This window comes from Gavialis gangeticus, unplaced genomic scaffold (assembly GCF_001723915.1).
Source record: "Gavialis gangeticus isolate Ggan-Ray unplaced genomic scaffold, GavGan_comp1, whole genome shotgun sequence".
In the NCBI taxonomy this organism is placed as follows: domain Eukaryota; kingdom Metazoa; phylum Chordata; order Crocodylia; family Gavialidae; genus Gavialis; species Gavialis gangeticus.
Window position 1 is genome coordinate 24,248,656 of NW_017729011.1, and position 11,400 is coordinate 24,260,055.

Here is an 11,400-nt window from a genome sequence, read left to right on the forward strand (position 1 = left end):
TCACAGCAAGCCCAGCTACAAGGCAGGCAATGCTGTAGACTTAGAGGGAAAAAAGGATCCTGTCCGTCACAGCTACAACCCTCATCATCTCCACATGACTGCACCAGCTCCTGCCTACCTAATCTCTTAGCTGAGTTACCATGCAGATGACTTGCTGATCTCTTTCTAATGTTTAGTTTAACATGCCTTCGGTTAGCACTAGCATATGACAGTACTGACAGCCGTGGCTGTTCCTTTTTAAATATCATGTCAGAAACACAGTGCAATAAAGCCGGGGATGCGCTCCATGGCTCTGCGTACCATTATGATAGTATGGGTTTATTTTTTAATGAGGAAGATCTGCATCTCGGGAGCTGTTTTCATGTGTCAGGATGCATGGACAAATCAGCAGCACATCACGCTGGCCAAAAATGAAATGCTGACAAATGTAGATATTTCAAATTTAATTGACACCTAAATGTACTTGAGATAAAAAATACAGAAAATCACTGAGCCCCGGCTCTGGGCATTAACGAAGGGAATATAATAATTTTAAAGGCTATTCCTGTTATCAGAAAGGGAACTTTCATTTGCATATTACATTAACTGCTTTGCTTTTTGTCTGATTGCGCAGATTATGCTGAATAGGAACAGCCTGGACTTGCTTTTGTGTCTTGCCTTGGGGAGGCCTGCCCAAGGTTCAGCCATTTCCTGACCAGGGCGAAGCTGCTCTGGACCAGGATGGTTTTTGTCCCTCAGAAACGAACAAGGGAATTGGATGTTTGGGCCTTTTTGCTGCCAATATGAAGTCAGCCCAGGGGTGGGGGAAGGGGGACACTCCCTAGGTTTTTCTCAGTGAGCACACCACAAAAACCATCCCCAGGAATACTTATGAATAATCATGAGCACTGTGCATAACAAAGATGAAAATATTTGCTTGGCATTTTGAAATTTGTTCCTGCCAGCTTTGCCAGAGCTTGCTACTCAGAGGCACAGGCAAATCTGAAGCGAACAGAAATTAACTGGAGAAAGCACATTTTTAATGCAAGGCATGAGAATTCACCCCAGAAATCTGCTGGAAAACCCGTCCTCGTTCCGTCGGGGAACAGAAATGACACTCATCACCCGCGTGTCCAAAGAAAGCTAACAACAGGAGTAAGGTGCTTTTACTGCAGCGTTTAAGCAATGACCTACAAACCAGGAAACACTGGAAGAGCTTCTAATAATTTCTAAGATGGGAGGAAGGAAGGAAGCCATTCCCTGCTCTGACAGATACAAAATGCAGACAGGATTTGAGCACTATTTCAAAACCTGCCACAACCTTGACCGACACCAAGCACGCACACGGAGCTTTTTCTTTGCACATGCCATATCCCTCGACAGAGGCTGGTTGCACGTTACGTCAATTCTTCCCAATTTACACATGGCAAAACTGAGGCTCAGAATGCCGGTTTCTTGTCCAGAGTCACAGAAGCAACTCATGGCAGAGCCAGGAACCGGCCTCCAGGTGCCTGGGTCAGAGTCCTGCTTGGCCCATGCAACAGGACCCATGGGGAAGTGCAAGACTATGCTCTTGGGTGCAGTTCTGGATGAGGACACGTGTATCCCCCACGAATCTGGATGTCGTAGCTATCTGCCCCACCTCCGCGCTGCTGTCGGTGCTCCTGGGCACAGCAAGATGGCATCAGGTAACCAAAGCTTACAATGACATGGATGCCCTAATTCCACACAGGGCAAAGGAAAAACACCAGTCAGTGAATGTGGAGTAAGAGACTGGGCTTTGACAGGAAGCTGCACAACCCCCACGGGATCCTGAGGAATGCCATCACGTCTTATGTGGGATTGACCTTCGGGACAGACTCGGAGTCAGTCCAATGCAGAAACCAACCAGGAGGCTATGAAATATGGAAAGCAGCCATGGTTTGCTTTTAGGAGGAACTCCCCCAAGAGCAGGTTGCTGCCCATGTGCACAGGGGTTCTGCAAACACCGCGACGTTGTACAGCAGTGGTTTTCAACCCGTGGTCCGCAAACCTTTGGGGATTTGCTATGTTTAAAGGGGCAGCAAAAGAGGACTATGGTCAATCAAACTATGCCCACGCTTCCCATTCAAAGGGGTCTGCACCTCCACGCAAAAATGTTGAGGGGGTCGGCAAATGAGAAAAGATCAGAACCCAACCGTAGAGGGGATGAGTGAGAAATGAGACTCACGTTCAGCACCCGATGCCAGGTCTCAGTGCCCCAAGTGCCTTTGGAAAGCTCAGCCTAAGTGTACTGAGACACCTGCAAAGGCTCAATATACCATGGCTCTTCCTCATATTTGCTGAAGACATGAAAGACCAGACATCACAGTCGCTTCTGATCACGTGCGCCCACCCCCTTCCACAAAGCCAACAGGACAGCTTTGTTCTGCAACCCTGAAACCTGTGCAGCAGAGAGCGGCTGGCGTTCAGACATCTCTCTCAGGCACCGTCTTCCTGAGACAGTCCACCCCGGTGGAGCATTTCCGCAGCACCCTGCAGCGTTACGGGCCGTGCAGCTAACCAGCGCCGAGCCTTGGCAGAACCGCATCGCTCCTGGAAAAAGGAAGTCTCTGCGCCTGCTCAGACCAAGGCGCTCCCTGGATCTAGATCTCTAGTGGCTGCGGCAAGTCACGGGGGGAAGAAAACCAGACTGCTCTAGTCAGGTTCTTCCCTGACTTGCAATCCTCTTGGTGGATATCTTTTCCTTTTGTATCCAGCTTCCTCCACAACAGCCTTCCCCTGCCAGTCTTGTGCAGCAGGGTCTGTCCGTCTGCAACGCATCATAGCCACGACGGGTGAGGTTTTGCCTTGGCTGTGCCTGCTCAGCCAGCTGGTCTGGAGCTTTTCCCCTGTGGACATCCTGGCCTGCAATGTACCGTGCAAAGCCTGTGCTGGATCCAATGATCTCCCGAGGCAGAGGCCAGAGGATCCCGGCCACAGCTAGCAGAGTGCAATCTGCTCTCTGGGCTGCTCCCACGTAGCTGAGCCATCACGTGAGCTTCAGTGTAACGAGCCCAGGATCCTGCTGCAGCCAAGTTTCATTCATACAACATGTGGGAAAGTCATTAGAGTTTCTATATCGAGTCATGCATAATTTCTGGCAAATTGTAATGAACTGCTGCAGCAGTGGTGCTGGCTTAGCCAGCCTGAGAGCCTTTCCACTCGCTGCTAATTGTGAGCCTGACCCTCTGCTTTGCCATTTTAAATTTCCACCCACTCGGCATGCCCTGGATGCCAGCTACTCGGTATGAACAAAGAGGCCAGAGCACAGAGCTCTCTCGCGAAGCCTGCTCTGTTTAATGGGCAACCTGGGTGAGATGTGAAAATGGGTTCGCGCAACAGGAACTGCCTATAAATAACCACTGCCGCTCCCAGCTGTTTATGCAGACAGCAAGGCTCTCAGCCAGTCATCTCGGCCCCACATCAGAACGGGTGGTGCCCCGTGCAGACGGCCATCTGCGAAGCAGCCCCTGGGAAGATCACCGGTGTCTTGACACAGAAGTGTGGGTGACCAGCAGGAGCTCAGCCCTTAGCCTCTCCATCAAAGCACCTCTACCTGTACAACAGTGCTGCCACACAGGCGAGCACCTCTACTTGTAGGATAACAGCCCTACTCAGACCATGCAGAGCGACTGCAAAGTCCTTGGAGGTGGGAAGTGCTGCATGGACACTGCGTGCATCTCTAGGAGGCCACCGCTCTTCATGAGGCCTGACTTCTGCTTCCGACTCCAAGTAAAGCGCTCCCCCCTTCAGGAGCGCCAGGCAGGTGGTCTGGGGGGTCCCCACCAGTTGCCTGGAGTCACCCACCCGAGGCTCAGCTGGCTCACAGCAGACACAGGATGGGAGGAGTGGCGTTTGAGCAAGCATTGGGCCAAGTCCCAGGGTAGGAGGACGGCTTACAAGTGCCACCAGGTTCAGTACTGCTCCCCTGATCATAGGTCCTTTCTGCAAGCTCCCCACCTTCGAAGCACCTCCATTGCAACCATTACTAGAACGGGTAAAAATACTTCCAGCAAACATCTTCCATCTCTTGTATAATGAAATTGGTTTGTCACAACATTTCTTTTTTGTTGAAAACACTGGGGAACATTCAGTTATCAAAGCAGATATTACAGCTCCTATTGCTGAAAAACAAAGACTTCAGGTTCTGGACTGATAAAAGCCTTAAAAATTTTGAAGAAAAACTTCCATTTCAACAACAAAAATGACATTTTTCACGAAGAAAAAAATTTCCCTGCAAGCTTTAATGATAAAAGCTATGTAAAAACACTGTAACAACTGCTGCCTGGCTTTACAGCGACTGCTGATAACATCCTGCACTTACCTAGGACAAATACTAACATGTAGTTACAGGGACCACGCATTTCTCAGTGTTCAATGGCCACCTTAATAAATGTAAGAAGTGGAAAGGACGCCATGGGGACTTGATTTTCAGAGACAGGATGTGACACTACAGCTTCAGAAGGAATTGGGCCGTGTGACTGGTGCATCCGGGGCTAGAAGGGGCGATGCCACAATGCCCCGGGAGATCCTGCCTCCGTCTGCTGGCAGGCGGAGACCAAATCAGCCGTCCGGTGCGGGGACCGTCCCTTTCAGCCTGAGCGGAGGCATTCAGAACCCAAGTCAGCACAGAAGCCTCCTAGTGACGACAAGCTCCACCCTGCAGAGCTCTTCCGCAGCTGAGAAAACCCACCGTCTGGTAAATCATGTGCCGGGGAATTACTGCAACCAAGCAGAAGTGCCGGTCCAGCTGACTTTCGGAAGAGCATTCCTGCCCGCCCCTGCCCCCAGCAGGTCTGCCACCCACCTTCACAGCTATTCACTTTGGGCTCTCTGCTTTGATTGCATTGCAGCAGAGATGCAGGCAGGGGAATGCGCAGTACCAACCTTCCCCGTGGGTAGCGAGAGAATATACAACTGCCGGGGCACTGGCAGCCCTTATGAAATTATAATAACGGCAATAAAAGTTTATTTGGCAGGGAAAACCCGCAGGAAGATGACTGCTCCCCATCCCGGTGCCTGCCTTTCCACTCCTAGCACAGCTCGCTCGACAGAGGGGAAGCTACGAGGACTAGAAATGGCCCAGTGGATGAATGGACTGGTCCCGAGAGCCATCACTGGGGCTAAAAGCGAGTATGAAGGGCAGGGGTGCAGATGCAGTTCTCTGCACATGGTTCGAGGGAGGCTCACTTTCACGCCAGGCTCATGAAAGCGTCACAGACCGTGCATGCACCAAAGAGGAGAAGCAGAATAAACCCTTGGAGGGAGGCAGGTTTCAGGCCAAGGGGAAAGCAGACCACTTGCTGTGCCAGCACTCCGGGCTACCAGGATTCCTCTGTGTTTGGGGCCGGCTTATTGCTCCATGCTAGACACCAAGCCTTGCTGCTGAAACCACGCGCAGGCTCAGTGGCAGCACGCTGCATTCAGTGGGCACTTGTGGCATTACTGTAGCACCCAAGGGTCACTGGCTGTGACCGGCAGGCTGCACACTCACCTAGAAGCTGACAAGCAGCGAAGGGCAGGCAGGCAAGGTAAACATTGCTGCCAGCATGTGCTTGCTGGGTGACAACAGGACAGCCAGGTCCAAAGCATTTAAAGATGGCTTTTACCTCTACCTATTTAACGGATCCCCATTAAAGCCCAGCCTGCCCCACGATCAATCCTCTTCACCTCTTTTAAAGCCACGCTCTTTTTGCTAAGGTCCACTCACACAGCTAACCCAGCTGGGTCCAACTGTCACTGTCCCCGTCCCCCCTGCCCCGACTGGCATTTGCAATGTCTACCGACTGGGTGTCACTTGTACATTGTATTTACCGCCTGTTCATTATTCAGGACACTGATGGAGACCCCCAGCAGAAGCTGCTGGGCCAGGAAAGGACGTTCCCCCTGCCAGTGCTGGCAGCCTACAGGACATCTCACCACATATTAAACCACTGCTCTGGGTAAAGGGGGAGAGGTCGGGGTTAGTAAGTCCCCACCTATTCGAAGGCACCTGCCCAACTGCACTTCCAAGATTCAAGCCATTTACATTAGCTTTCTTTTAACAACAGAAGATGCACGATTTCTGGCAGTGAGTACAGCTAATCCTCAGCGCCTGGCGATCTCGCCCAGTGGCCTCCCGGACTGAATTCTCCGGCGCAGATTTCAGTCTGAACCAGCCTGCACCTGCCCCTCTTCCGTCTCCCCTGCCTCCCCTGGCGCCGGCGTACTTCTCTTCGAGACTTTGCAGGGTTATTACAATATTGCGCAATTGCCTGGCTGGAGGTTTTTGTGTTTGCTGAAGTTTGTCCTGCCAGCTGAAGTTGATGACAGGAGAGAATAAAAACACATCCAACTGCTGTTGTGACATGGCATTTGGATTGGGAGAAACAAGGAAGACGGGACAGCTCAGGAAGAGATGCAGAAAAAAACTGGCACCACACAACAAATGTCACCGGTATTAGGAGCTGCTACTTTTTCCTCACCATTGGTCACTTCAGATGTAGAAAAACCTTGCAAGGAATTACCTGACAATTAAGTTCTCTATCAGGGGAAACTCCTGAACATCAAGTCCATTTATGGCTGCAAATATTCATCGATATTGCTTGTATTCCATGAGACAGGGCTTTAGCAGTTCTAGCTAAACGAGTTAATTGCTAGGGATAACTAACTGTTTGCAAGAAGGACCTGAACTAACTCACTGGCATTACTATATAGCACTGTTTATAAGCCAAACCTCCCTAGTACTGTTGCAACAGGAAGGGAATAGAAACCTCAAAAACAAGTTAAACTGTGTAACGCCGGGAAGCTTTAGATCCAAAAGAGACATCCGTCTACCTGCAGAACACACGTAGTGGTTATCTCTTGGTTCCTTTCACTTACTCCGGGCCTATTTGCCACACAAAAGTTCAAAAACCATCATGTTAATGGGATACGTTTCCTTGAATTAAACTGAGGATGGCAATCTTTGTGCGGGGACAGCCTTCACGTGAAGTGCGGCACGCAGGGGAGCCCTGGCTTGCAATCTCCTCCACAAGAGGGCAATCAAATCCCACTGTAAGACGCATAGGATGGTCCTGAGCGGTTCTTTTCAAGCCGACTCTTAAGAACTAAGCATCTCCCCGCTTTGACATGGTTAGGAAAAGTTAACCAAGCATCTAATGTGAGGTAACGCTCGCTCGCTCAACAGCCAAAATTCAAATGAAACTGCAGGACCCAAGTTCATTGAATTGGTTCAGATTTGAAAGCACCTTGCCATCTAGCATACTAATGTGTTTCACCTCGGAGATGACAAACCACCGCAGCTCCGAGCCCAAAAATCACACAGACTGAACATAAGGAGGCAATACGATTATCTGCACGGCATTCAGAGCCCAGTGCTAAGGAAAGCCTTACAGCTGAATAAATACAGGATACCTCAGAAATGGAAAGGAAGCCCACTTTTCAAGGGCAGAACCAAAGATGCTTCATGCACAAGAAATACCAATTAAATCTTCTTGTAAGTTTGGTTCGGACAACTTGCATTTCCTCTGGTGCTGCTGTTCTTGTCTTGCTGGCTGAGGGTCCCCCGGGGAGGGCCAAACAACTCCGTCCTGACACTAGCAGCATTTGCAAGACACCTTTTTCTCTCTAAGATCAATGGCCCTTGGCAGCATGCCCAGCTCACAGCTTCCCAAGTTCTGAAGTGAGAGAAGGTAACCTACTTATTCAAGCCCCAAGGATGCAGCAAACCATGGCTGGATTTTGGTAACGAAACACAGGGAACTGCAGAGGTGTAAACACTTAAACGTCAAATCACTTATTCCAAATCAAGTGTTGGACAATGCTGCGACATGCAGTAATGCAGCAAGTGTTCTTCACTTGCGCCTGTAGGGAAGGACGCTCATTTTAACTTTCCACTTGATGGCCTATTGTTTGACTCTAGCTAAGGCTGCATTCAAAATGGAAAAACCAACCCTCCTTACAACAACGTCCTTTTATTTCCTTAGGGTTTGTTGAGAAAAACGGAAAAAACCATCTCTGGGAAAACAGAACAGAGTGCATTTGTGAGAGGAACAAAACCCAGGAAGCCCGTGCATCAGCAGTACGTACGATTGTCAGAGAGCATTGAAAACTCCCAAACTCACTTACTTTTTAATCCGTTCTAAAGAGATGATAACATTTTAATACTAAACAAGGGAGGCCAAACTATCATGCTCTCTCTGGAGCTTCTGGTGACAGGGAGACTCCAAACCAATGAACAGAAACAGAAACCCTTTACGCCCTCGCTAGAGAACCGTCCCGGTGCCGTGCCTTCGTGTGTCAGCAGTAGTAGCTCTAAGTTGAGCCAGTAAAAAATTTTCATTCAAAACACATTTCTTTTACAAATTAAAAAAAAACCCTTTTCTCAACTGAAAAATTGCACAAAACAATTTTTAAAGAAAAGCATCTTGGAATAACTGAGGCCACAGCATGGTGATACTCTGAATTTCCATTCACCTCTCTACCCCTCTAAAAATGTTGCACAAAAAAAACAACTTTCCAAAATCAATTGTGTTTTCTGTTTCTTAATTAAAGCTGTTTTTGAAATTTTGCAAAACCTTCTTTCCTTTTTTAGGCCAGCCCCAGACCTGGACATAGGAGTAATGCAGGGGGGAAAAAATACATACTGTTCTGGACTAGAAACGGAAGTCCTGCGTCCTTCCACGGCGATGTTGCTCTTCGGTCTCTTAACAACGTGAGGTCTTGGAGGCCGAACCTATTGCACACACACAGTGAAGACACATCAAATACCTGAGCAAGCAACAACAACGAGGCACAATTTACATAAAACCTGCAAAGCCCCTCCACTGCTGCCTTAAACACCTCCATGCAGAATCTCTCCTGCAAATCTGTTCATCTCGGTGGTACAATAAAGCTATAATTGTATCCGTGTTAAACAGAACCACAGTGACCCATATCACCAAGGGAGTCTTAAGTAATGGCACTTGGGCAAATGCACAGATTATTTTAAATGTCTGGGCTAAAGGCTGAAATGGCTCGTTTAATTTTTTTAAAGCAGCAGACAGCACGTAAATGCTTTTCTTAGTGTGGGCTCATCCTGAAACTATGATTAACTGGGGGAGTCCATCAAGCCACAGGCTGAGAGGGACTAGCCATGTATAAAGTTCGGTTTTATCGCAACTGATGTCTGCAAACAGCAGGGCTTCTGATCAAGGACCCTAACTGTATAATCCACCCAAAGAGTTAATTGCTGCAACGGATATGGGAAAGTCTGTATGTTGCTGTGCATTATACTGGAAACCAGGCTTTAACTCCAACACCATGTTCCTTTTGTTTGCCTGTTTGTAACAAACCAACTTCTAAAGCAATCGCTTCTGCGTAAGTGAGCAGTGAAAGAAATGGGGAACTCAAAGAGATGTGAAAGCGTGAAAAGCATTATTAATTTACAGAACACCATAAAGGTTTGATTCCTTTCATCACTTGAATGGAAAACATTGTTAGGTATGTTTCCACTAATGCTCCGTGTGTGCATTTCATCCAGTTGTCTTCAGTTCTGAAGTTTTTGTGCAGGTAGATGTCATACCGTTTCTACCAGTCTCTTCTGAAGTTGCCTATCCATCATCTCTGATGTTGGCAACCAGGCTTTTATTTTTAATTTATTTTTGCCGGCACTGCTTCAAGGCACCAAAGAGGACACACAAGTTGCAGACCATGATCATGCCAATGCTGCCTATGCTCACGTGAGCAATGCTGGGGAAGTCCACGACAGTACTCAAGGGAGCCAAGCCTCTGCGAGGTCACGGCCACCCTGGGCAGCTCAGGTCTCTAGCTTTTGGGGTGGAAGAACAGCCTGCAAGAAAAACATCCTACTGCTGATGTAGCCTAATGCCACTTTCAACGCGAACCCCAATGGCCCCAAACAAACTAAGGGACACGACTCCACTCCTGTCCCCCTCCCCGGGCCCGTGCAGAGCAAAGACCACTCTTTAGGACTAGGACCTGAACACTGCACCACTGGTGAATGTGTCTGTGGTGAGACAAGGGCTTCCCCCTGCCTTTGCACGGCTGTGGGAGCAGAAAGGACCCACACCAGGGAAAAGCCACCTAATTCTGTGGACTGGGTTTCCATGCTACACACCAACATGCAGAAGATAATAGCAGGATTATCATCTTCAATTTTCATTTCAAAGGAGACAGCGCACAGCAGAAATGATGGAGAAATTTACAGAGATGGATTGCCACTGTTCCTTGGGAAAAAAAAAAAAAAACAGGTTTATAGAAAGGTCAGATGTTAAGGTCTCCAAGATCAGTCCCCACACAAGGCTGCTCCTCTCTACAATAAAGACAGCTTAAGAATGTGAATTTATGGCAGGAATGGAAGGATTAAGTTTGTGGCAACTTCGACTGAACTTGCAACGTGGTGAAACATGGGGAAAAGAACAACAGAGCTAATTAGACGAGCTGAGCTGTCAGAGTGCGGCTGAATGGCTCAGTGCCAACAAACAAAAGGAATGGGCTGGCAATCAGCAGGATCGATGGAGAAGACTGCTTCATTAGGGATGATAAAACACAGAGAGAGAGAGAGAGAGGGAGAGAGAGAAAGAAAGAGAGAGAGAAGCAAGAGGGATACTGGGGGAGAGAGAGAGGGAGAGAGAGAAAGGAAGAAAGAAAACTGTTTAATTAAGCCTGAGCTGGAAGATGATGCGTAAAGCTAGCTTGTCATCGTGCTGTGAACACTTTCACCTTTTGGGTGGTACTCTGGGGAGGGGGCAGGGAACTTTGGATGGCTCCACTAGTGCTACCAGATCAGACCAGCAGCGTCTGGGGAGAAATGCTAAGAAGGATTTAGAGCACTGTTCTTGGGGGACTGCAAGGGAAGTCAGGAAACAAGCCAATTCCTAACAGGATTTCAAGCCTTGTATATCCAAACACGCAGGGTTAAAGTGTGTATTGAATGCAAAACTGCCTTGCAAGTCTGATGATGTGAGCCTGTATGTGAGAGAGAAAGGGCAAATAACCAAGACAGAAGGACTGCATGCACAAGGCAATCCTCCTGCCCACCTCTTCCATTATTAACATATTTTAACTGCTTTTCTTGAATCGAAGCATGTTTCATTCCAGCCCAGGGCTCCTTAACTTGCTATCAACAGCGCTGATACTTTCTTCAGGACGTCCTATTCATCTCTGAAACGGTGGGACACTAGAAGCACATTTGCTAGGTTTCCCGTTACTCTGTTTTTATTTTAAATGATCAGCAATGATGCACGCTGTGAACGCTGCTGCCCAGCAGATTCCACTTAGTGACGGCATGTGCTTCAAAGCACCCCACATGCCCTGGCAGCGGACAGGCCTGCGGGACTCGGACACCCCAGTGTTTCCATCCTGACTTTGCTGTGAAGTGTGAACACATCGCTCCTGGATACCCACCTTTGCAAAAGT

The 11,400-nt window shown here is 48.5% G+C and overlaps 1 protein-coding gene across 4 annotated transcripts in view; it reads right to left on the reverse strand.

Moving 5' to 3' along the window:
• The window catches only part of DENND1A (DENN domain containing 1A), a 344,343-nt gene that overhangs the window by 12,160 nt on the left and 320,783 nt on the right, over positions 1-11,400 (reverse strand). For all 4 annotated transcript variants that reach the window (XM_019510878.1, XM_019510876.1, XM_019510880.1 and 1 more), the window contains one exon: positions 8,628-8,716. In XM_019510878.1, the coding sequence (XP_019366423.1) occupies positions 8,628-8,716 (89 nt within the window). The remainder of the gene's footprint in view (positions 1-8,627; positions 8,717-11,400) is intronic.